Consider the following 27,797-nt stretch of genomic DNA (forward strand, 5'->3'; position numbering starts at 1 on the left):
ATGAAGGGCCGGGGCTGCTGGGAGCCGGGGACGGTCCGCTCCCTCTGCAACTCGGGCTGCCTCAGTAAACTCAACCGGGGTCAGTACAGCTATGGCTAAAGCTATAGCACAGGAGCACGGAGCCGTAACACTCCTCTATGTCTGTTCAACGAGAAAAACCCTCCTCATCCTGCTATCTCCTCCTTATCGTATGTCGGAGGGGTAGTTGTCACTCCTCCATCCATCTTCCTCTCTCTGTCATCTGTCATCTGTCGCCATAGATGCTCAGATTTCTGCAGCCTCCTTCAACATCGCAGCACCTCACGTTGTCAAAAGAGCAGTGCATGCTCTCCCACTGCATGCAGTCTCCTTCCCTTTTCTTTTCTTTCTCTCATGCTGCTTTCACTCAGATTCATTTCCTCTCTCTCCTTTGCGCCTGCTCCACCTCACATTTGCATATGGCTGAGTTGGAGCCTGCCAGGCCTGCATGTTGTGTTGTAAAATGTGACGTGCTGTGTATCGCAGGGTCCTGGAATCTGTTTTTGTGTGCAGGTGTGCAAGTTTTATTTGTGTGTATAACATAGTGGGGTGGTGAATGCAGTATAGATTAATTTCGACACTGTCCATCCACAAGCAATATTACCCTGTATAACATGTTGAGGGTTTCACACTGAAAAAATAGTCTATTAGTGCTTGTGGCAGGTTAATAGCATCCTCTACAGTGTATTTCATGGTGTCTGTATATGATTATGTTTTTACCTTTTCTGAGGAACAAAGTCAAAATGTGTTAGCTTTCATTTTTTCCGTTCACTGTCTCTGCCCATTCAGTCTTTCCACCTCTCTCACTTAATATATCCTCTTCTTGCCCATGGCAGAGTTAGACAATGTTGAGTTGAGCAGCTGTGCTCTGGAGCCCTGGGCTCACCGTCTCCTCACTTTGTCTGTTTGTTCACTGAAATGATTTTGGCATAGGTAGTATAGGCGATGTTGTTTTAAGACTTTTAACCGCCAGCACGCTCTCCTTGATGTGACTGTTAGAATGTGAAGTTACACAAAGAAGCTGAGGCAGGACGACTACATCACAACTCCAAAAAACGCTAAAACAAACTAGTACTACATTTTCCTGAAAGCCTTTATCTGACTACTTTACAGTCATATCGGTTCTCTCCGCTAATACTCAAACATGCAGTTTTTTGTTTTTGTGTTATAAATATTTGAGTTTATTTCCTAAATCTTGCAAAATGATGGTAATTTAAAAATTCTTCCTTTCAGTTCGAAATCGAAACAATGCCAAATGAAGTAATCGGATTTTCAACAAGGGTCTGTAATTTGTAATGTAATGCTTTAGATGCTTTATATTCTAGATCCATTTAAGGCCATCTAAATACAATCCTGCTGTCTTTACCAAGCAACTAAATTAGCCTTTGTTGGTGTTGGTCAAGACCAATTCCTTGTCATACATGTTTTAATGTACATTATTGGCTCCCAGTAGAAGCCACTTCAGCACCGAAAAATGGAAGAGCTCACTGTTCCAACTAGGCCTCTGCTGAAAAAAGTAACAAATAAAATAGTCTGAATAACAAGATGCCTCACAATGTTGTAGCCTCCCGTCACAGAAAACTCATACCCAACAATCACATCTTCTTGTCAGTCATGTCACTCTCACTGTCCTCAATGCAGTGCTCCAGTTTTAGGCAGGAACTGGAATTTGAGAGAGATGAAAATAGAAAACGAAAGCTGAATTATGATGAGCTGTCTTTTGACGGGTTAAACCTTTGGAGCTGCACCGTCATGTGAGATTCAATATCACTCTGATAAACAGTTCTCAGTCAAGTATGTCAGACTATGAAAGAATGAAAAGTTATGTTAAATTTATTTTACTTTTATCTCTCTTTTGTTACAAATACACATAGTTGTTATCGTGCATTTTTTAAGAAGGGTCGGAGTGCATTATTGGCCAGCTTTGAGCTGATTTTGAATTGTTCAAATATGAATGTGCATAACTTAAAACTACTTAAGAGACACTTTTTCCCACCTGCAGTCACCTCTGCTCTGGTTTGACCACCACCTTTATAGGTTCTAGTAGCGCTGGCACAAGGACAATTAGCATGATGGATCACAATCTCTCTGTGTTCTGTGGTTTCTGACTCATGGATCTTTTTTTTTTTATTGTGTTCACATGTTCAGTGACTGACAGTATCGGAAACTCACCAGTGAGTTCTCATGAATAGCATGGCAAGTTTTTTTTTTTTTTGTAAATATGTTTTATTGTTTTTTACAATTATTATCCCACAGAGATGAAAAATACAGAACATATGCATATCACATCAATTTACACATTCATCTCCAAAATGTAGAAGTGCATTGTTCAGCAGATACATTGACACAGTGAGTTCACCATTCCCATCCCCTTTGAGATAAACATTATCCCAAAGAAGCTGACAAATTTCTCACAGTATATATCATACTTTCTTCCAAGTCTGGTGCTTAGATAGATATATTTGAGTGGGATTATGCTGCCTGCTGCTTGTATTGAACAAGGAATCAGTGTGTGAGCCTTACATGTCAATAATGCTACATCTCAAACAAGTTTTACTGAGTCATGTTTGTTTCTTTTTAATGAGCTGCTTTTTTTTTTTTAATTACACACAATGAAAATTGCACTACATTGCAGATTTGCACTTGATATAAAATAATGTACATCTGTTTGTAAAACCAAAAGCATTAATATTTTTATTTTTATTTTGAAATATATATCATCATTGTTTTACATGAAGCACTGTTAGCAGACCCTCGTCCTCACAGCCTAAGCAGCTGTTTACGTGCATTTAAATGAAAAGTGTATGTGCATTGCATTCAGTTAATGCCTTGCATACGTGGGTTTTAATTAAGCTCTTCGCCTTTCAATGATGAAAAATCTTGTGTAAATGTTGAGTGCATCAGACAACCAATGAAGAGATGGCTGCAGACTGTTTCAGATGTTCACTTTTTGCTTGTCACTCATTGTCTCTCTATAGCAGCACAACTTCTTTTTTTTTATTACTGCAGTAATATCCTGGATATCCTGTTACTGTGACCAGACTTATGTACATGAGCTCAGTTAGTATTCTGATCTCGTAGGATAATTAATGACCTCAGCCTTCAATCTGTAGGAGTTATGCAGCCATTTGCCTCTCGCGGGTTTGATGCACCCGCTGGGAATTTATAAAATGTACTAGAATATAAATCGACAGTTTAGTCATCAGCAGAGTCATTGTTTTACTTTTTTGTGCTTCGGAGCACATTATAAAATGTTTCTGAATTAAAAGTAATTGTTTGGTTGCTCCAGTTGGCTGTTAAACTTCGGGGTTTTTTTGTTTGCTGTTTTCTGAAAGTGTTCGATTGGATACTGCACAGTTTCTCATTTGCTTTTAGAGAGCTGAGCTCTGTGTTACTGGGTTTAACCTGCTGTCTTCTCTGTTTGTCTCCTTTTGATGCATCTCTGGGGAGCTATGGAACCAGTTAGCAATTACTGGCCAGGATTACACTCCTTTCCTGTGAGACACATCAGCTCTTATCTAGTGTGTTCTCTCTTTTCTGTTTAAAAAAAAAATATATATATACCTCTCATATATTCCCTTTCTGTTGCACACTCCATTAAAACAGTCAGCAGCAAAACAGCCATCTCACTCTCTTTGCTGTCAGTGATGAAATATGTTTTTCAACTACAGGTATAAACTGTCTCTGTGCTAAAAAATACTTCAGATTACATGATAATTACAAACATTATTTCCACTTATATGTTTTTTTCCAGTGAAAAGCAAAAGTTGAGCAATGAAATTAGTGATGTGGTGTTTATGTGGTTAAAGTCAAACCAAGTCAAACAATAACAAAGTACCTCATTATATTGTTAAATATTATATGCTCAGTTGCATATTTTTAGGTACACCTATATAACTAAAACTAATGTAGTTTAACACAGCCGCCCTGCAACAACTCCTGCTATCATTAAGGTTATAATTAATAGTTTTTGCTTAAATTAAGGTGTTTCTCATAATTTGTAGTATAAATGAGGGTATATGTCATATTACAAATAATATAAATATTGGAATATATATAAATGTCAGAAACACCTCTCAGCTCACACTCATTGTGTAATGCAGTACAAATCAACTGAACCACACTACTAACTAAAAAAAACACTCTACGACAGTTTCATCATAAACTCAACATTTTAACCTTCATGAAGTTAGAATTTAAAGTAAGGTGAGTGTAAAGTTGTTAAATTAAACTGCATTATTTTTGACTCAGTGCACCTAATAAACTGGCAGTCAAACATCCAATATGTGATTTTCTATATTTTTCTTTCTCAACAAATCTTTAGCAAAGAGCCAAACCAACAATAAATAATCTACTTGCAAGTATTGTGTGTGTATCCAAAACTTATATCTTATACCTCCGTGCAGTATACCTCTGTTGTTCACCAACAACAACAACTATTAAAAAAACATGTCAGTGAGTCACACTGCTGCACTTGGTGTTATGTTCCTTTGACCCAAAGGCAATGGCTGTGATAGCTTGTTATGAAACAGCTGCAAAGACCTATAACAGCAATCATGTTTTCAGTAGGCTATCTGGAGAGTAGTTCTGTGTAAAGAAAAATGTACAAAAAAATCACCAGCCATATCCTTAAAGGTATTTTTTTCTAGCTGAAGAATAGACTCAATTTATAGGACTTATATTGTAAACCATCACAAAGTCTGACAGCATTGAGGTACTGTATAAACACAACTTTAATGTTAATTTGCTCCACATTTCACAGCAGGAAATTACTGGTAAGAAAAAAAATGCTATAAGACTGTAACAACCATAAGAAATAAAAGTAATCTCCATGCTAAAAATATACATTGTTGAATTTCTGATACTAATTTCACCTCTGATTAGATTTTTCACTACGTTTGAACACCATCTTTAATTCAAAAGGGCAATGCATTTCTCCCACGTGCTTGGTTGGCGTGCATGTCTTTGTGCCACAGGGTGACGTCTTATCAGCCAGAGGCCTGGCTCCACTGATCTGACAGCCTGTCTTCAGGGACGAGCAGAGAGACGAGCTCTGACAGTGGGATAGCACAGCGCTGCTCTCCCATTACAATAACATTCGCTCTGCCTATTTCTCCTGCTTTTTATGCCTTTCCTTCGCACCTTTTGTGCTCAACACTGAGGTGGACACAATGGAAGGAGTGAAAGGCAAAGAAGCTATACGAGATGTGTGTTTTCCCTTGTTGGGTTGTTAGGATATAATGATATAGATATTTGCTTGAATTATGTTATCATCTTTGGAGGAGGAGGATGTGGTAGAGACGCGGTGGGAACAGGAAACAGACGTGTAAAATTCTGTCGATGCAGGGTGCTCTCCGATGTGGTGGACTGTGGGGGATGGGGGGAGGTAGTCCGCCCTTGAGGCATGACTGGCGTGGTAATGGACTCCTGGCCTAGCCTCATGGTGTCGACTTCGCTTCAGAGAGGCATCCATCTACATCTGTTGTTGTGAGGGAAGGGGCTGCAGATTTGAGGGGGCGAGCTTTGGCAGTGACACTGATGCACACACAGCATAGATACACTATATATCGACATATGTTTGGTGTAAAAACCCTCTCTCTTTTTATTCTGCAGCAGTGATGTACAGTTGATAGCATATGTGGAGGTGTCTTGAAGGGTTTTTATGTCCTGTATTCAAACATGTCTGTTGGTGCTTGACATTTTATCGGTGCTATATTTGGCTCAGTAAGCCAAAAGGACAGTGCAGAAAGGACATGGTTGAAGAAAGCGTTGTGTTCTGGTTTCTTCCTTGTCGTTGATGGAGCTGCAGTTGAATTAGTGAATTAGTTTTACAGGCAACCTGCTGTAAGCAGAGTCTCTTCTAAACAAATATGCCTCGGTACATGTGACAGTTTATTTTTAAGCAGCATTGCTAAGGGCTGCTGAACTCATTGGCAGAATGAGGGTAAATGAGAAGAGCAAGGCGTCACTGCAGTCTTCCCCAGCAAATGTGTTTGCTTAGTCATGAGTTTATTTTCACAATTGTACTTTACATATCATTTAACAATGGAAAAAATATTTGCTTGTGCTAATCCACTGGTTTTATATGTACAATGTTCTCTATAGTGACAGTGCTTCCTGTTTTTCCCTTGCATCACCTGCAGTATACACCACATATCTTAATATTATCCAGGCAGAGCATTAAGGTAGAGTTTACTGTAGCCCAGAGGTGCCTTTGCCATTCAGTAACCTTGTTTTTTTCATCAGGACAGATGCTAGCCTGTTGAGTTCATAGTGGTGGTTATAATAACAGTATCCTGTGTTCATTTGTTCATCTGCTCCTTGCAGGCAACGTCTGACAGCTGACAAGATTTTAGCAAACATTGGGACAGGATTTGTTATGTCCTTCACCTTGCACACACTCAACAAAACTCCGGTCCAGGAAGTGCTCTAACCATCGCCGTCCTCAAAGGAATTGTGTCTGCAAGGTGCAGACCGACCAACTTGCTGGTTTCTGGCATTGTTGTTTGTCCAGAAGTGACACATAATCTCTTGCTAGATTACCCTGGACTGATTAGACCTTGAGGGAATTTGCAACAACAGGGAAGAACTGTATTATGAAATCAACGCATATGTCGAAATATCTTTCTATGTTTATTTCTTTATCTCCAGTTTTCTCTATTCTCTCTCTGTTAATTGTTAACATATTCTTGATGACTCATTTTAACATGTACCTAAATTCATCCAGTCAAATGTAATTTGTGTCAGGCTCATTGTTGTCTTGTGGGAGGAAGTTCAAAACTACACTCACTCACCAACTAACCCTAACCCTAACCCAACTTGTTTAAATGTGCAATGTGGAGAATTTAATGGCATCTAGCAGAACAACTTTGCCAGAAATAGAATATAATTGTCATAAGTATTTTTTGTGTATAATCTCTTGAAAATGATAATAATTGGGTTTTCGGGGGTTTGGGGGGGTTCAGTGGGGCTGTATTCAGTTTGTTGAAATATGCAACCTCGCTGCTCGATGCCACTGAATCCTACACACTACACCTTTTAAAGTTGTTCTGCCATGGTCACGCTTTATCAGTTTCAGGCTTATTTCATTAACCTCTCCTGCTCTGTCTGTACTTGCTCTTTGGCTTTTTCACTCAACCCTTTTACTGTCTCTTGCCTTCCTTTTTAACTGCAGCTGCAGGTCTCTCAACGCAGACTCTGGTCAATTTTCTGACTTCACATCATCAGCTTTTTTTATCTTCTTTACCAGCCTTTTTCCGCAGTGACTTTATTGAAGTTCTGTGTAATTTGATTTCTGCTGTGTTGCTGGCTGGTGGTGGGTGGATCCTGGTGAAATGTTCTGATCCTCTTGGTTTTGTTGGCTCTGTAGAACAACTGGATTGACCTTTGACTGGACTCTTTAGCCTTTGTCTCCCCATTTTAATGTCCATACAGCATCTTTTTGAAAACATGTTCACGCGTTAATTCAGAGGTTAGACATCCACAGCCTGTGTGTATGCTGCATCTTTCTGGCTAAACTTTGTTTACTGTTAAGTGAAAATGGATGCCCAGGAATGCAGATATGGTGAGACAGTTTTTCTTTGCTTCTCTTTGCCCCTTTGCTTGACCTCCTCTCCTTCTATCTCCCCCTCACTTCTCTTTCCCTTAAGAAAGGAGAACTTGTCCTTCACCTATACATTAAATGCTTAGATAGGCTTTGTGACATATTTGTCATCTTGGCTGTTGATAATAGCTTGACCTGATCTGCTTGGCCAGTTTTTCCCATTGACTTGAGCTAATCATAGGTCTGTCAGTATTGATGTATGTCAGCTGATAAGTAACTATAACTTGCGGTACAAAAATACCAAATAAACTTATTGAGGTCATTTAAAAAAAACAACTGCATTTCCATTTGTTCACCAGGGAGTTATGTCAAGTTTATTTCTCACATAATTCTGTAAAATTGCAACAGTCAATAACTTTTACTTAAACAATAGATCTAATGACTCCATGTAATGTAATGAGTTGCTGCTAGTGACAAACAATTATGATTTGACTCAGTTTTACAGCCCACAACTCTGCTGTCATAAACCCCCAAGCAGCAGGAAGCCATTTTCAGCAAAAAAGCTTCAAAATTCCACTGTACATAACCCTCCCTGCACCAAATGGCAGGCAGGCAGAGTTAGCGACTTACAGAACATATTGGAGCATTTAGCAGCTGAAAAGCCAGATATCTTCCCTTAGGAGTCTGTGGAGATCAACACAGAGCTAAAAGGAGAGTAAATATTGGACTTGGAAACACAAATGACTGCTAATGCTGTGTGGTGACTGTTTGCTAACACATTTTCAATAACAACAAGGTGATTATATGCTGTTATTGTGTTTTCAGCTTTTTACACTGCCCCCAAGTGGCCAGAAAATCTCATTTATTATCTGTCTCTATCTAACTCTCAAATAGTGATATTGGTATCAATGTGCCACAAAAATAACTAGTAGTGTTGGGCTCAACTGTTAATGCTAAGGTTGCTTTTACCAGTTACTGTAAGTCAAAAACTTTTGAAATGCTTAAGTCATGAGATTCATGAGAGACTTTTTGATTCAAAATGGAATCAAAAAGTTTGCTCACTTCACTTACAAGTACTTTCTCATACTTTGCTGCCATTACAAGTATTTAAAACATTTATAAAAAAAGTGTGAATTGATCATTATGATTGTATATGAAATATTCTCAGCTCGGTGTAAACATTTGTTGGTGTGCTGCTTGTTAGTGAGCTGAATGTTCCACTTGACAAAGGTCCCCCTCAAAATTGAACCCAGTATGTTGTTGTTACATGCTGTGGTCATGACACTGCCACATCCCTCAGGCTGATACCCATGTTATACTTGCGTGGTGTAAATTGGCTCGACACTGTGAGGTCATAACCAGCTGCCATGTTCTTTAGTGAAAGTGTTGCTGTAGTGCAGCCTCTCATGAAAGTTGTGACAGTCTCTTCTATCAGCTACATAAAAGACCTTTTCAATGTGACAGAAGTGTGAAGACAGCAAAAACAGCACTTTCCAGACATTCGAGGGTCAGAAGGGTGGCTCTCTCTACACTCGAACCTTTAACCTCACTGTTACAGAAATATACTTTGCCTATTGGAGTAAACAAAGCCTCCTTTCTTCCTTTTTCTTATTCTACTTGTCCTTCTGCTTTTCCTCATCCTTCCCTCTCTTGTTCTTGAAGCACAGACTCCAACATTGAAGCCAGATCTGTTTTCTTTAAACTCAATACGCCGTATAGGTTTTGTTTTGATTTATGTCAACAGAAACACAATGTGTTTTATTTTGGGAAATATTATTTTGTATGAGTTCTGATTTGATACAGAGGTGTATAACTATTTCTTGAGTTTTATGTCAAGCGTGATTTCACTGGTGCTATAAAAAGACCTTCATAGTAGAGTTAAGTATTAAGCTTATCTATTTGTCAACTTTAGTTAAATTCTTTTTGGATTTGGACCGGGTCCTACCCTCTGTATATTTCTGTCATTCTGTGTGTGTGTGTGTGTGTGTGTGTGTGTGTGTGTGTGTGTGTGTGTGTGTGTGTGTGTGTGTGTGTGTGTGTGTGTGTGTGTGTGTGTGTGTGTGTGTGTGTGTGTGTGTGTGTGTGTGTGTGTGTGTGTGTGTGTGTGTGTGTGTGTGTGTGTGTGTGTGTGTGTTAGTGCTTGCAGTGTGCATGCTCATATGTGTGCAACACTGTTCTCGTATGTTCTGTGTAACCTTGAGTAACCTCTCTCTAATGACATCATAGGGAAAGGCAGCTGCAGCAGCAAATGTTCATGGGTATGGATGAGCTGTCTGTATTCAGATGTCTTCATACAGTTTACATTTACATCTGATAAGCGTCCAGAGATTCCTGCGGTCAGAGTGGTCGTATTTAGTGTGTTTTTCTGGGCAGTGTTTGTATAAAAGGAAACCATCTGTACAATAAAAATAATGGCTTTCCAATTAATTGTAATTTCATCGATGGAGCAAATTACTGTTAGATGATTTAACGTGATGACTAAATAATTTGTGTTTTCTTTTTTTTTAAACTTTCCATCAGTTCCATCAATTAATGAACATCACTTTATCATAATGTGGAAATAAACAAATGACTCTTTGTGGTCACTATATGACACTATATGACTGATATTTGGTGATACAGCTGCTATACACTTAAATATGAAATCCTTTGTAAATAAATATCCTCTCTTGTCCAAGATAATGTGTGTGACCTCTGACCTATCCCTTCCAGATGACTCTGGAGACGAGGAGCCCACATCCCAATCGGACCGCAGTGAGATTCAGGGCACCCTGAAGATACTTGTCAGCAAGCTTGATGACCTCAGTACATGTAATGACCTGATCGCCAAGCATGGGGCGGCCCTGCAGCGTTCCCTGAGCGAACTTGAGGGTCTGAAAGTCCCCGTAGAGGGAGGGGAGAAGATCAAGGCAGTCAATGAGAGAGCCACCCTCTTCCGCATCACTTCCAATGCTATGATCAATGTAAGTAACCAGGCCAAACCGGATCAAGAAAAGACGCAGCAGCACTCATGAGAGAGTGATCTGTGCCATGCATGCTTCAGCATGATCAATGTGACAAGAGTGGCAGTCATCTATAATGACCTGGATAGTGAGTGATGAAAGACAAGATCACTTCATAGAGAAGTAAGTTAAAACAAAAGCAACTGAGCTGCAGGCATGACGACGGCAGCAGGTTTAGAGAAGCAGTATTAGTTTGTGGTTAATGTATATACATAGAAGTATTTCTAAATTAATACATGAACATAATGTTATTGTTGAGGATACCAACAGCTCTGTTTTTGGAATAAGTTAAGTCCATTTTATTTATATAGGCCAAAATCTGCAACTACAACTAGCAATTACTTAAATCATTGGTTGATCTATAAAATAGTGGATGTCTTGTTTTTTCAAACCAATAGTCCAAAACCCACAGATATTAAGTTTGCTATCATGCATGACAAAGAAAAGCATAAAATCATTTGAGAAGCTGAAACCAGAACATTTAAAAATGAATTAATCAGTAATCAAAATAGTTGATTTTCCTTCACAGTCTGCACAATGTGTGATGAGAAATGCCACAAAGAGCAACAGAATAACTATTTAAGAATACCATTTTGCAATTTAGCCATTTTATTAACTTTCCCAGCTAGATTTTACAAAACACAATATCAGACACTACGAGGTTTCCTGTTCCCACAATGTCAGACGTGTTGAATCTGATTACCAGCATCAGACTGTATCTGGCACGACTCCATTGTCCTCAATGCTAAATACTCTGGGATTAACAGTTTGTAGTGGATGGGAGCTCAGGGAGGGTTGAGGTCTGGAAGGAGTGAGATATGATCGCAGGTGGGTGGGGGTGACAGGAATAGCTCCTGCTCCCCCCTCAAATCCGAGACCCTCCCTGCTTAGCGAGGAGTGTCAGAGCTTTCTAGACTACAGTTAGTTAGACAGACAGACCTGCTCTAACTAAAAGCAGACAATCACACAAGGTTTGTCTATCGTCTTGCTTCTCTCAATGGTTTTGTTGATATCTGTGTTTATTCTTGGGTCAGTGAATGTTTGCTGCTATAATGCATGTCGCATGTTGCGATTGTGAGGGGTAAAATCATTGTCATCATCAATCACTGTTTCAGTAGCCGTGGTTAGGCTTAAATAAGATTTGTTTTGAAACCCAGCAGTAAGAGATTATGGCTCCTAATATGGTTAAGTATGTGCTAATACAGCGCGTTATGAGACTTGAGCCATGTGTTATGATAAGAAAAAGGAGTCTTATCGGGAATGCACTTAAATGATGTGAAAGGCCTGTTTAAATTGATGAACCCCTTGTTTCCCTTGCATCCATTTTTTTGTATTCTATTTCCCATACCAATTTCTCATTGGTATGGGAAATTGAAACTTACTGGACAAGCAATAAAATAGACCCTCTTAGATTGCCAAACTCATTACAATGCCATTAGGTTTGCCAAGAATTTGCTTCTAATGAGGAAGAAGTTCTGCTACAAACCCCCAGCAGTAAATTTAGTCCTGTAAATGGCTCTCCTCAAGTGGAGGAATTTTTGGATTTCTGAAATCGTTGTTGCTCTAAAATGTAACTGTAGTCTTTATGTGCTGCTTCCAGAAAAATGGGGCAATGCATATAAAGACGAAAAGGAGGGGAAGGAAGAAGAAGGCCATAATGGCAAGACACAACTGCATGCATTCACTGATATGACCCTGGCCCGAGGAGAAAGTTGCGGTGTAGTTCTTTTAGTGGTGATGTAACTTCTCATGTGTGCCATTGAATACAAGCCCTTGCCATTTTCTGTATGTGTTTGTGTGTGCAGTCCCGCAAATGTTGGTTTGTATAGAATGATTTCATGCCACTTTACATAGGTTCATTTTATTGTTTGCCAGTTCACTCATTCTGCAAAGTTCAGCAGGCCTTTTAATTCAACACCGACGTCTGTTCAGTTCTTAGCTGCACATCCACTCTTTCAGCCTGCACGGGACCGTGTCATCCCACTTCCACTGGAAGACACATGCAGTCTGTTTTTTGTGCTGGATACTCAGCAGAAAAAATGTGGAACTGTTTTTTAAGTGGGTGTTGAGTTTCATACTGTGGTTATGTCTGAGGAAGTGGACCCCAACGTCACATGCATTTTTAGCATTTAAACTGAAGCATAGACATTGATGGTTAAGACACTTCATATACGACTGCTGAAAGGTAAGAGATTGATTGGAGACGTGTCTAGTAAAGTGTTTTCACTGTGAGATTTTTTGTTTGATTTCCATGCTGTGTCTCGAGCAAAATAGTCTCAATCATTGATAATACAACTTTACCAAACATTATTCTTATTATATTATCACCAGTAGATTTTAATCTGTTAGGTGTGTAAAAAACATATTTGGAAATGTCAAGGACACAAGGTTACATTATCTTAGTTTTTAACATGATAATATGTTTGCAATATAGTAATTGTGATTTACTGTACTACAGTGACATGGAGAGTACAGTTTGATGAATGACGAATATAAATGGAAAAACATTGTAAATATTCACTTTTAAAAATGTAAAAGCTTTATAAAGACTTTACATTTTTGAAAATAACTGACATTTCACTAAAAATATCAACCTGTCTACTAAAATATATGTTTTTTGAGGGCAAAAAGCAATTTTTCAGCAGACAGAGATTTCCTGTTTTCTGCATACAGGTCAAGGAAAGTGTCAGGTGTTACAGCATCCTTGTTTCTCTTCCTGCTGCCTAAAGGTGATACTGTACATCCTGACCACACTCTCACCGCTAAGACAGCAGACATTATTTGATCTGTGTGACAAATTTGTCCCTCCAGTGTCCTCTGCCAGAACTTAATCTAAATAAATAAAATAAAGGGTTTCAAGCTGATTCTCACAGTCCCTCTAGCATTGGAACCAAAAATCATTTTTTGTGATCCTGAGTGAACACAAATGTACATTATTTCACTCATGTGGGGAAGAGCATTTAAATGCCACCACAAAATGCTACAAAAATGCTTAATTGCAATACTGGAGTTTCGAAATGATCCCTTCTCCTGAGGTTCACTTGCTGACAGCTCAAAGAAAAGAGTGTCACATGAAATTTTCATCATATATGTTGTAAACTGTCATTTAGGTTCATTGACCTTTGACCCTACTTTGAGGAAAGAAGTCAGACATATGATGCAGTGCTGACAAATGCTGACATGTAAATTATGTTTGATCTGAAGTAACCTCTTTGTCTCTTTAGTAAAGCCAAAGCAGCAACAATGGTGATGAACACACCTCATAACTTTAGTATGTTTCTTACATTATTGTATGTTAAGTAATAAACTTGTACAACTTTTAGTTTAAAACATCTCCTACATCTCCTGTTTTTTGTCATGGCTCACGAGCCAGATAATGACATCTTGACAGAGGTTTAACCTGTAGCTCATCACTCGCTGATGTTTTCTGTGTTTACTCTTTGCTCCGAGGCACATTAGACACAGCAGGGAGACTAGTAAATGCTTGACAGACAGCTAATTAACATATTGATGATTCCTTGAAACAGTGGTGATAAATGGTTCTTGATTACAATCATTTTCATGAATCTTTTTATATCTTAATGATCTCACTAGTTATCACCTTTCAGGAACGTATTATCCCCACCTGATAATTTTGTTTCTGTATATTGTGATCTGGTGACTCCAAAATGAATAAGGATATTTTTCAGGTTTTCGCCTAAACCTGAACAGAAACCAAAAGAAGTTATTCATTTTTCATGACGTGATTGTATTGTTATACTTTCAATTGTGTCTGTGTTTATGTACATGTGTGCATGTGTTTCCTCAGGCGTGTCGAGACTTCCTGGACCTAGCAGAGACTCACAGTAGGAGATGGCAGCGGGCGCTGCAGTATGAGCGAGAGCAGCGTACCCACCTAGAGGAGACCATTGAGCAGCTAGCCAAGCAGCATAACAGCCTGGAGCGAGCGTGGAGAGAAGCACCCACGCTTGCATCTAGCACACCCAACGCCCCTACCACCAACAAGGGTGAGACTGTGTCTGTGTTATTTACTCCTGTAGGCCTCAGTGAAGACCTCACTTTAGTGGCTAAAAGTTATGTGTGACCTTAGGCTCAGAGTTATAAACATTCCTCATTTTGGGGACTCATGTGAAAGAAGGAAATTTTAAGTTGTGTCAGAAGGTTTGGATTGAATTATCGAATTACCTCCACCAGGGATCAGATGTCATGTGGTCTTAGACATTCTGTCCATCTATTTGTTTTTTTTCTTGTTTGTATACATGTAGCCAATAAGTGAATAAAATTAGCTGTGTATGTCCATTCTCTGAGAGGGAGAAACCTTTTGATTTTGGTGACCATGTGACTTTTCTCCTCACACCTTCTTTTGATTTTTAGTTTTTTGGGGTTTTTTTTGTTTCTTCTGGTCTCTTAAGCTTTAAAAACACATATACATATATATGTGTTTATATACACTACCATTCAAAAGTTTTAGAACACCCCAATTTTTCCATTTTTTTTTATTGAAATTCAAGCAGTTCAAGTCCAATGAATAGCTTGAAATGGTACAAAGGTAAGTGGTGAACTGCCAGAGGTTTAAAAAAAAAAAAAAGCTAAGGTTACCCAAAACTGAAAATTATACAAAAACACTTAAAAATGTAGGTCTTTCCTACAGAGAAATTGCGAAGAAAGTCAAGGTGTCAGTGAGTACAGTTTCACTCAGAAACTGGGTGAAACTCTGAAAGGAAGAGGTCTGGCACACCCAAAGCCACAACAGATTCAGAAGACAAGTTTCTGAGAGTCAACAGCTTGCGTGATAGGCGGCTCACAGGACAACAGCTTCAAGCACAGCTTCATTGTGGTCGTAGTAAGTAAGTCTCAGTTTCAGCTGTGAAGAGAAGACTTCGAGTTGCAGGTTTGACATGTCGAGAGAAAGCCATTGCTAAGACGTCAGAATAAGAAGAAGAGGCTTGCCTGGGCCATGAAACACCACCAATGGACTACTGAAGTTTTGTACGCCGTCGAGTAGGCAAAAGGATGGTTCCTCAGTGTATGACATTAACTGTCTAATATGGAGGAGGAAGCTTGATGGTCTGTGGCTGTTTTTCTGGATCCAGGGTCGGCTACCACAGCATTCTGCAGTGCCATGCAGTACCCTCTGGTATGCACGTAGTTGGTCAGGGGTTCATCCTACAGCAAGATAATGACCCAAAACATAAGTCAAAGCTATGCCAGAACTACCTTAGGAAAAAAGACCAAGATGGTAAGCTTGAAAAAAATGTTTCAATAAAAAAATGGAAAAATTGGGGTGTTCTAAAACTTTTGACCGGTAGTGTATATATATATATACAGTTGCAAGAAAAAGTATGTGAACCCTTTGGGATTACTTGGATTTCTGCATAAATTGGGCATAAAATGTGTTTTAATCTTCATCTAAGTCAAAACAATAGACAAACACAGTCTGCTTAAACTAATACCGCACAGAAATTTTTTTATTGAACACAACATGTAAACATTCACAGTGCAGGGTGGAAAAAGTATGTGAACCTTTGGATTTAATAACTGGTTGACTCTCCTTTGGCAGCAATAACCTCAACCAAACGTTTCCTGTAGTTGCAGATCAGACCTGCACAACGGTCAGGAGGAATTTTGGACCATTCCTCTGTACAAAACTGTTTCAGTTCAGCAATATTCTTGGGATGTCTGGTGTGAATTGCTCTCTTGAGGTCATGCCACAGCATCTCAATCGGGTTGAGGTCAGGACTCTGACTGGGCCACTCCAGAAGGCGGATTTTCTTCTGTTTAACCCATTCTGTCTTTGATTTACTTTTATGCTTTGGGTCGTTGTCCTGTTGCATCACCCATCCTCTGTTTAGCTTCAGTTGGCGGACAGATGGTCTTAAGTTTTCCTGCAAAATGTTTTGATACAATTGGGAATTCATTTTTCCATCGATGACAGCAATCCGTCCAGGCCCTGAGGCAGCAAAGCAGCCCCAAACCATGATGGCCCCTCCACCATATTTCACAGTTGGGATGAGGTTTTGATGTTGGTGTGCTGTGCCTTTTTTTCTCCACACATAGCGTTGTGTGTTCCTTCCAAACAACTACATTTTGGATTCATCTGTCCACAGAATATTTTGCCAGTAGTGCTGTGGAACATCCAGGTGCTCTTTTGCAAACTTCAAACGTGCAGCAATGTTTTTCTTTGACAGCAGTGGCTTCCTCCGTGGTGTCCTCCCATGAACTCCATTCTTGTTTAATGTTTTCCTTATTGTAGATTCGTCAACAAAAATGTTAGCATGTGCCAGAGATCTTTGTAAGTCTTTAGCTGACACTCTAGGATTCTTTTTCACCTCATTGAGCATTCTGCGCTGTGCTCTTGCTGTCATCTTTACAGGACGACCACGCCTAGGGAGAGTAGCAACAGTGCTGAACTTTCTCCATTTGTAGACAATCTGTCTTACCGTAGACACATGAACATCAAGGCTTTTAGAGATACTTTTGTAACCCTTTCCAGCTTCATGTAAGTCAACAATTCTTGATCGTAGGTGTTCTGAGAGCTCTTTTGTGCGAGGCATGGTTCACATTAGGCAATGCTTCTTGAGAACAGCTAACTCAAAACTGGTGTGTGTTTTTATAGGGCAGGGCAGCTTTAACCAACACCTGCAATCTCATCACATTGATTGGACTCAAGGTTGGCTGACTCCTGGCTCCAATTACCTCTTGGAGAAGTCATTAGCCTAGGGGTTCACATACTTTTCCCACCCTGCACTGTGAATGTTTACATGTTGTGTTCAATAAAAAATGAAAACATATCATTTTTTATGCAGTATTAGATTAAGCAGACTGTGTTTGTCTATTGTTGTGACTTAGATGAAGATCAGAACACATTTTATGCCCAATTTATGCAGAAATCCAAGTAATCCCAAAGGGTTCACATACTTTTTCTTGCAACTGTATATATATGTGTATGTATATGTATATGTATATGTTTTTGCCTTCAGTGGGTTTCTTCCTGTTGAAAACACAAACGTGTAGGCAGAAACCTATAGCTGCACTTGTCAATGGCAAAAACGACTTTAAACAACTTTTGTTAACATTCAGAAACAAACATGGAGTAGAGGAACATTCTTATAGTACAATTAAAAGTTACAGGACTGGGGTCAAACTACATGAATGAACAGGCATTCAAAGCACTTGACTTCAAAATTGAAGACTGTGGTTCACATCTCCTACCAACTGCTAACAGTTTTTTTTATTAAGTGTGAGAGTGATCTTTCAATATTCTTCTCAAAGTAGTGTTCGTAGCCTAAACTCACCCATACCTTAAGAATAAAATGCTCATATGAGTTGTTTTAGTAACATTTATGTGGGTACTGGTAAACAATCTATATTGTTATATTGTTGATACAGTTACAGATAAAGTCTGGTCATAAAAGTATAATGACAAGAAGGAATCTGAAAATACCGTTGAATTTTGTTTATATTGATGTTTGTTGACTGAAAGTCATAGTCTGTCCTTTTTATTAATAGAATCACTTCATTAGAAAGCACTAGGATTACATGATATAAAGATTTGTGCTTCACCGTGTAAAGCTACAGTTTATATCACTGATTATTGAATGTGAATATGAGGAGTAAACCTTGAGGAACTAGCATCATTCAGGCTAGTTAACCAGCAGGAACATTTCCAATTTTACTAAGCTGATTATTCCTTGATTAATCGCCATGGGTATGTTATTATTCACTGTTCTCTCTTGAACCCTGTAGAATACAAACTTGCCACCGTGTGATGGCTCTGCTCCTTTAGAATGCAGTTTTTCATGTACTCACAATGTATATGTCCTGACAGGGGGGAGTGAGAGGCCGCGCAAAGAAGAGGCGAGTGATGAGGATGAGGATACTGAATACTTCGATGCAATGGAAGATTCCCCTGCGTTTATCACAGTGACTGCCACTGAGAATACACAGAACAGGTCAGTCTCACACAGGGATCCTTACAGGTTGTTTTTTTTAAATTTAGCTAAACAACCGGACAATTGAAAGACAGATGAGGTAATGAAGGCTAAGTTTTAACATTTAGTCTGCATGTGTACATGTGAAACCACTATAAACCATGTATGAATGTGCTGTAATGTTTGTCATAATAGTAAATGTGACTGGCTGACAGCTGAACAAAGCTCTGATGATGGGTTGTGATGTGATCATTTAACCTACACATACACATATCAGTGTTATAGAGAAAAATAACTTAAGATTATTGTCCTTTCTTTCCTGTAGCAATATAATCTAATTTTTTTGAGCTCTCTAAATTTTTAGGGCATATTTACTGTAGTCCAGTCAGCCTCTTGCTGTAAACTCCGATTGTTTTTTTTTTTTGCAGAGCCTCTGCTGTAATTCTTAACTTTGTAAAAAAGGTAAAAAGGTTTTCTCTCTCATCATTGGTAGGGCTCAGCTCTTGCAACGTATCTCTCAGTAGCACCATTAAAGACTGATGGAGAATGTGACACAGTATTCATCTGTAATACCTAGCAATTTCTGTGCTCCCTTTTGTCTACTATGTTTGTGTATTGGGTGTAAGTGCAAGTGGTGAAAGATTAAGAGCCAGAAGGAGGCAATGAGTCTGTTTTTGTGTGCAGTGCTCATCATAGAAGATATTTTCATTCTGTTCCAGGCGATCTCAGAGTAATTTAAGCGGAGCGAGCGGAGGTCACTCCAACGACTGGAACCAGGACGACCATGTAAGTGTCTGTCCTCCTAATAAGAGTGACTAATACGACTGACATTTCTGATCACTGTTGACTTGTGTGATCTCATACACAGATTCATTTGTGCTGCTGGAAAGCCCCCATCTCATTGATTTATTTATGTAACTGTCTTCACTTGGTCTTTGCAAGACTGCTGTTGCTCTCACAAGCCAACTTTCCTTCCCTACATTCATCCCATACTCATTGGCACACACACACACACACACACACACAAACACACACACACACACACACACACACACACACACACACACACACACACACACACACACACACACACACACACACACACACACACACACACACACACATACGCACACCCTTTGTCAGTGTTTCATACTGTGTTGTTGTCACCCCCTGTGGTACACAGCTGCATCATTCCACTAAATCTTAATTAGTATTCACACATCTGCTTTTTTCTCCTCTCAATTCTCTTTTGCGGCTTCTTCTCACAAACAGACATCTGCGTCTTCTGCTCCCTCTCCTCCTATCTTTCACTTGCTCTGTCACTCCACTCGGTAATATCGCATGCTGTCACGCTGTCCATGAACTGCAGCAGCTGAAGTGTTTCTCAAACTTGAATATATGGAATCTTATTTTTTAAACAAAGTTAAATACCACCTCTCATTCCCCACACTTCCACCTTATCTCAGATGTCTCCAAGCTATAATGATGTGTCAGGGAAGGAGCTGCAGCCCCGCAGACAGCGGCGAACTCATGTCCCAGACAAACCTAATTACTCCCTCAATTTATGGAGCATCATGAAGAACTGCATTGGCAAGGAGCTCTCCAAAATTCCCATGCCTGTAAGTGTGTTGTCTCTGTAACTGTTCCTGCTTCTGCATATTTGTTCTCATATTTCAGCAGTTTGATATTATTGTATGTGAATTATATTTTATACAGCACATGCCTTTATCATCCCTTCAGGTAAACTTCAATGAGCCTTTGTCGATGCTGCAGCGTCTCACTGAGGACCTGGAGTATCATGAGCTTCTGGACAAGGCAGCACGCTGCGACTCCTCCCTTGAGCAGATGTGCCTGGTCGCTGCCTTCTCCATCTCCTCCTACTCCACCACGGTCAACCGGACAGCCAAGCCCTTCAACCCCCTCCTGGGCGAGACCTACGAGCTTGATCGCCTGGAGGAGTTCGGCTACCGCTCGCTGTGTGAGCAGGTAACACCAGGGCCACGGGGAGTCTTTTGTTTACACACTCAATAATGTGCATGCATGCAGCCAGCACACAAACTGTTATACACAAGATTAGTCTGTGTTCTTCAAACAATCTTGTCGTCTATGTGAAGCAGTCTCCTACATTCTCCATCTTTAATTTTTTTTGTCCATCCTTCCTGTCAGGTGAGCCATCACCCCCCTGCAGCTGCACATCATGTGATTTCTCAACGAGGCTGGACCCTGTGGCAGGAAATCACCATCGCCAGCAAGTTCCGTGGCAAATACCTCTCCATAATGCCTCTGGGTAAGACCTTTAATATTCAGCTGGGAAACAAACAAACAAATTATATGTGTAAATAAAGGCTCCATCATGCAAATTAAACAGCCACAGCATGCAGAGTTTAGTTAAGGTCTCCACATTCACTTGAGAGTACTAGACCTCTGAGCTGCTGCCCTGACAATCTAAAGCTGAAGTAAAGTGTGTGAGAATGAATCATGAGGATTTTATGACCCTTTTGACACATACATAAAGTATGGGTATAAAGGGAGCTCTCTATTGCACTGGGACAGTGGAGTGCAGGGTCTGTTGGCTCAGATAAATGAGAGATTTGATAGATGCAGGTCCAGCCAAGGGATGTGGTGGTATTTATCTGACTTCTCCCACTTCCTGTTATATGCCTGCTGTGAGGTGCCATGCAATTAAAAAACAAACAAAAACAAGCTCTTAAGCAGAAAGCATTTAAGATGAAATGGTTATCAATCATCCGGGGTCAGGTGACTCTGGAGCTAGATGGGAATGTATTGCCTGCATGCAGGGCGTAAATGTGTTGGATAAAATGTTTTTTAGCACAGAGACCTGCAAGTAGCGCTTACAGATCTTTAGAACAGAAACAAGAAGAAATAGATCACGCTCTGATCTATATTGCAGATCAGCATGACCAGCAGCTTTTCTTTCACAGCTATTTGTCTCTTTCCATCCCCAGGTGCCATTCACCTGCACTTCCACTCCAGCGGGAACCACTATGTGTGGAGAAAGGTCACCTCCACAGTGCATAACATCATCGTGGGCAAGCTGTGGATTGACCAGGTCTGTTTGCGAACACTCCTCATTGATAACCATTCATCCTCAGCTACAAACACTCAGCACTGCCTTAATACCTTTGACCTTCCAGATTAGCGTATGGGTATTTTTTTTCATCCTCATCTGGTTTTGCTGTAGTGTGTGGTACAGACTAGCAGAGTACAGAGCCCCGAAGAAGGGAATCAGAGCAAAGCCTTCGAGCACATGAATAAGGAGCTCCACAGTCTCTGGGGATTTATCTTTAGCTTTGATCTCTAATAACAACCTAAAATAACAGCCTTTTCTGGAGATGTGAGATGGCCCAGATATATGGGAGGAGGAGAAAAATATGTCTGTAATGAAACCCATTGTTTTCCCCCCAGTGCTTCCAGTTTACGCTCATACTGTCGATCATGTCAGTCTGTCAGTATTAGCATGTGTTTGTATTTGTGTTTGACCTTGGAAGAAAGAGGAAACATACATAATTCATGGACAGAAAAATGTGGCAGATTAATATCTCATTATCACTCTCAGAAGCACACCGGTGTGTTTATCAGATCAGTATCATTTGCAAATAGCTAGTATTTCATGGATTTGTTGCATTTCTTTGAGCCTGTTTATGTAGATGTGTGTGATTAAAGGTACCCTGCAGAGTTTTGTTTACACCCAGCATTTTTCACCAAAATACATTGTATGTATCCTTGGGTCTAACAAATATGTTGAATTCATTTTCATACAACATTATCAAAGCTTTTATTTGAATGTTTTGAAACCTTTTACATTTTGTGATTACATTAGTTTGTGATCGTCTTCTGTGGTCCTACTTGAGATACAACCTTTATTTGGGACCCAGTAGGGATTTTAAAATGTATTTCTAAATATGTACTGGGTCCTTTTTTGTGCTCAGGACATTCTCTCTAGTTTCAGTTTTTCATCGAGAAAACATTTCACCAATATTTACAAGTTATCGTTTTACTTTTAAATTCAGTACTTTTGCCTCCCTCTTCCGCTGCCTCTGTGCATCACTCTGCCGCCCTCTGGTGTAGAATGAGGTTGGCTAAACACCATAGCAAACAACCGAAACTATTCTGCTACTCCCCTCTCTACAACTGGCCAGTTCACTTGCTGACAGCAGTGTCAGGAGAACAGCAACAAAAGCCAGGGACAGTCATCTGCATGGTATTTACATTGGATACATTATTACTGAACTAGGATTACAGCAAACACTTTTTAAAAATTTTGTTTGACAATGTAACCCTTGAATTTCTTATTTTTTTATGCCATAAAAGACACAAATGTTTATTAAAGGTTAGACATTCATTTGAAATGAATACCAACACATGAAAAGGTATGACTCTCTGCAGTCAAAAGAAAAAGCACATTTGTGTCTTTGTTTATGTGCTGATAAACACATAAAAACAGTACAGGGACCTGCTTATCAATATATTGCACTACATCACCAATAGTAGTAGTCAAAACCTTTCTGAAAACTTGAATATGGGATTTGTTTGTGTGTTTGCCACTGCTTTTTTAAGAATTTGAGTAAGAAATGTGTTTTTTCAGGTCCTTTTAAGATAGGATTAAATAGAAAAAAGAGGATAGAGTACACCCACAGTGTGCTAAGTTTATATCCAAATCCCAAATCAATCCCATACACCCTTTAGGTTTTCACTTTTGCTGGCCATGTTTAATCCAGGATAGTCTCTGTCACTGCTATAATACTATGATGCTGAAACAGCATTATCCTCTCTCTGTTTATTTATCTCTGTCAATGTGACCTTTTGTGTGTGTATTTGTGCAGTCGGGGGACATTGAGATTGTGAATCACAGGACCAAGGAGACCTGCCAACTCAAGTTCTCTCCCTACAGTTATTTCTCCAGGGATGTTCCTCGGAAGGTGAATGCTTCCTTTCCACACTTCACTGACACCAGAGCTTGGCATGTCGTCATTGGGAGGGTGATGAATTTGTGTGGTACTGCCTCCTGCTGGACAGTACCAGCAGCTATACTGTATTAGTATTTAGGCTAATATTGCAGATGACTGTATAGTGTTACATTGCAGTGAGGTAACCTCCTTTCCATACCAATTATCATAAAATAGGGCATAGTGCTGCCCTCCATAGTGGTGACTGATTTAGGATAAGAGGCTGGACATTTACTGGTGTCCTACCTAGGGGACTGCATTAAAGTGTTATGGAAAGGGGGCATGATGAAAAATCTGGACTCAGAAGAATAGCTAGCTTTATGTTTTTCTTTCCTTGCAGTATCTATGTAATCAGTCAATGTATGGCTTTCATTTGTTCTTACCAGGTGACAGGTGTGGTGGCTGACAGTGGGGGCCAGGCTCACTACATCCTCTCTGGTACGTGGGATGATAAGATTGAGAGCTCCAAGATCATTCAGAGCAGCCGAGGGGGAAGTGGATCAGAGGGCAAGCAGAAGACTGTCTATCAGACCTTGTCCCCTAAACTGCTGTGGAAGAAATACCCTCTCCCGTAAGCGCTCATCTCATCAGTCTCATGCAGCAGAACATAGTCTTATATGAGTCATTGTAGTTGTGTAACAGCAGATATGTTCAGTCAATATCATTGATTGGACAACATCACTCCAAGTAATTTCCAGCAACTCTCTGCTCTTGTTCTTACTGTCTTAGGGATAATGCTGAGAATATGTACTACTTCTCTACGCTGGCACTGACCCTGAATGAGTCGGACGACGGGGTGGGACTGACCGACAGCCGTCTGAGACCAGACCAAAGGCTGATGGAGGAAGGCCGATGGGATGAAGCAAACTCTGAGAAGCAGAGGTTAGAAGAAAAACAAAGAGCTGTGAGGAGGAGGAGAGAAGCAGAGGCCACAGATGCTCTGGATGAAGGTATGAAATGGGGAACGGGATGAGTGGTGTCTGACAGGTAAAGAGGTGCAGCATTAAAGAGATGAAGAGACAGGCATGTGTGATAATGAAAAAGGAAGGAGAGAAACAGCAGAGAGTTGCAAAGTGGGAGGTGTTCAGACAACCAGGGTTCTTGTGGTAAAAGTCCCATTCATTTTCTTTCATAGACAATGTTAGATGCTTCTGTGGCTTGGATGGACATAAAATGTAAAAAAGTACAAAAAACATGCAGATGTCTTCCTAAGACATCTCATTAAGAAATGTCCAATCACTGAGCTTAAATTCTGCGGGGTGTTTCTAAGCTAAAGATAACCTCATCGCATAATCAGGAGTTTAAAGTAGCATTTTGATTTGTGTCTCAAGCTGGCTTTGTTTCCATAGCAACAGTAGCTGAGACTGGGGTGTAATTGTAGTATTTAGAGTATTTATCAGCTAAACTAAACTGCCTAACTTTCTCAGACAAAACGTTTAACTAATTTAACCTGATGGCCATTGCTGATGACAGTTCCTCTCTTGAAGAACATTGACGTTATGAAGAAGAACCTCCAGAACCTGCTGGTACTGCCACCATGCAACTCTATTAATACAGTGAAACTACACTTATTTATATATTTGTAGTTGCTCTACACTGTAGTTAATATTAGAAAACAATTTACAGATGCAGTAATGCTGGGTTAAACAGCCAAGACAAAACAAAGTAAATATTCACTGTAAAGTGGGGCACTTGAGAAGAATTTTCATTGAGGTCTGCATTTGATTTCATAATTATGAACAATTTATCAAGGTCTGTTGATCTTAATTGGGATTATAGAAGTATTACATAATCTAGTAACAGTTCTTGCAGGTCAGAAGGAAAGGCTTCAGACTGAATGGGAGGTGTAACAAACTTAGCTAGATCAAAAACTCAGTAGAAACGTTTCATCCTGGTGGCATTCTTGTGTGTGTGTGTGTTGCGCGTAGATTGTATTTGATGTACCCATGACTTGTCTTTCTTTTCCTCCCTCTATTGGTGGTCAGAGTGTGATTATGACTCTGGTGAGTGGGGGTTGCCCTGTGCCCCTCTGTTGTGCATCACTCTCACACATACACACACAGACACACACACCCCATCCTCTGTGTGTCCCCTGTGTGGTCTGCCTCTGCGGGAGAACTGCATGATACCCCTTTCATATTCCAGATAATGACTCAGGAAAAATACTTTTTCCTGCATACATGTGACATTTTCATATAGAAGTGGCCTTGATAATATGTTACATATAATAATAGATATCTACAAGTATGTCCAGTGTGTTACGGTGAAGCCACATTAGCAAGTGATACATTTACACAGCATTGTCATCCTGCTTGTGGGCACTTTTGTGTTGCACTGATAGCAGTGAAAATTACTCTAAGCTTTGTTTAATGTGAAGTTACATGTATTTTAGAGCTATAACAGATTGGCTGTTTAGCTTTCTGCTACATTTATACAAATGTTCACACATCAAAAGAAATGCAACTTTTACTTTTTGTGACTTGGTCTCAGAAACAGATGGATGTGATTAAAATGTCCTCCTCCACCATGATCAATTGAGATTTTTGCAATGCCCATATCTAACTCATTTGTATTTTATTGAAGCAAATTCAAATTGTTCACCGCAACATGAGCTGGGATCACATTTGGTGCTTCCTAAATACCAAATGCAACACACAACGATGAATTGCTTCTCACGTATGCATATCTACAGAGGTGAATTGATCGTTTGATGAATTGCCTGCCAGTGTGGCTTTTCCACTGGAGAGCGATTAAATGACAGCAATTGATTAACACCTTTGCTTCTTTCCGCAGGTAAAGAATATGAAAGCTACCAGCCATTGTGGTTTCACCAGAGGAGAGACTCAGTCACTGGAGAGACAAACTTTGTGTACAAGGGAGGTTACTGGGAGGCAAAGGAGAGACAGGACTGGAGCATGTGTCCTGATATCTTCTAAACAAGGAACTTTCCCCCCGGATCACACCTAACCTCAGCGGACAGGGAACTGCTCTGCCTCTGGTCCTTGGGGCGTAGCTGCTTATGAGCACCATGTGGAGCTTTGTGAGCATGAGAACGTGTATGTTTCACACACTCTTGTAATACACTGTACCTCCAAATGTACACTCTCACTCTGTTTTTTCAATGGGGAAGAAGAAGGGGCATTCCCTAAACAGTCTTCTTTGACACTATACAGAAACAGCAGTGAGATCGTGTGTGGATGGTGTTGGAAGTTGTAACACCACACACTAACGGCACCTGCACACTCCCTAAATCAGGTGCTCCGTAAATGCTACTCACAATGCACTTTTCTGTGTTCACCCCATTATAGAGTTTTACAGAATTGGACAGAAACCCATGTCAAAGCAGCTCACGACTATAGACTGACAACTAACAGGGACAAAATCATAAAGAGGCACATAGAAGCAGAACAGTGTTCAATACACATGTAAGTATTTCAGTGGTTAGCAGGGAAGTGTCCTCATCCTCCATTTTAATTTATAAAACTTAAATTAGCTCCCTCATTTTCTTCATGGAAATGATTTCAAGTGCTCATTTATGCCCCCTTTGGTTGCTTTAGAACAAGGCTGAGGCTAGAATATAGTGTCTGATTCATTATCAATTCTGGAGATCCCTAGAGTCCAAATTTAAATAAATAATTAAAATATTGTGAAAAAATTACCATATAAATAATAAAAGACAATATTTGTAATATAAACATGAAATTGTAGAATTTAGACTCAACTCTTTAATATTAAATGTTATTCCATGCTGCTTATTTCCACAATGAGAGAGTTAAATGCAGGTAATGTTTTATTTTATGGTTTGATGCTTTCATTTATTACTGTCAATTGTTTCTTATAATTTTATTTCATAATGCCACCTTTCATCAAACAGTCTCAAGACCAATAGGGCAGAGCCAGTTATGTGATTAACTGTTTCTTCAATCTGAATGAGCTGACAGACATCTGGTATTATGAAATAAAATAGTCAGTGGGAGAAATGACATTGCGAAATAAATACAGACTTTGGAAATAAATAAAACTGCCTGCAAACATTACTGTTATTGTGAAAATAAGCAGGATGAAATCACATTTCATGATAATGAGCTGTGTTATAAAAAATCTTATTTCACAATTTTATGGCTATATTATATATTCTGTCTATGGCATAGTGTCTTAATGGTTTATTTAATTTCCAATACTTTGGTTCTCCATAATCAACAGCCCATATTTGACTGGGGAAATCATATCATCCTTATAGAGTAGAGGCTGGTTTAGCTGATTTGATGAAATATGCAGAAAATAAATTTTTATTTGATGTGAATGTTGGGATTTTCCTCTAGATACATGCAATTAG

General features: G+C 39.6%; 1 protein-coding gene across 1 annotated transcript; it reads left to right on the forward strand.

Annotated features, from left to right (window-relative positions):
- osbp2b (oxysterol binding protein 2b) lies at positions 1-26,915 on the forward strand. The gene is given in 15 exon segments (XM_062417850.1): positions 1-79; positions 10,274-10,524; positions 14,372-14,570; positions 16,817-16,832; positions 16,937-17,042; positions 18,310-18,515; positions 19,214-19,280; positions 19,961-20,113; positions 20,235-20,480; positions 20,661-20,781; positions 21,461-21,564; positions 23,339-23,434; positions 23,848-24,032; positions 24,191-24,389; positions 26,188-26,915. Coding segments are annotated over 15 exon segments (2,238 nt in total). The 3' UTR covers positions 26,398-26,915.
- Positions 26,916-27,797: the final 882 nt, after the last annotated feature.

Source organism: Scomber scombrus, chromosome 4 (genome assembly GCF_963691925.1).
Source record: "Scomber scombrus chromosome 4, fScoSco1.1, whole genome shotgun sequence".
NCBI lineage: Eukaryota > Metazoa > Chordata > Actinopteri > Scombriformes > Scombridae > Scomber > Scomber scombrus.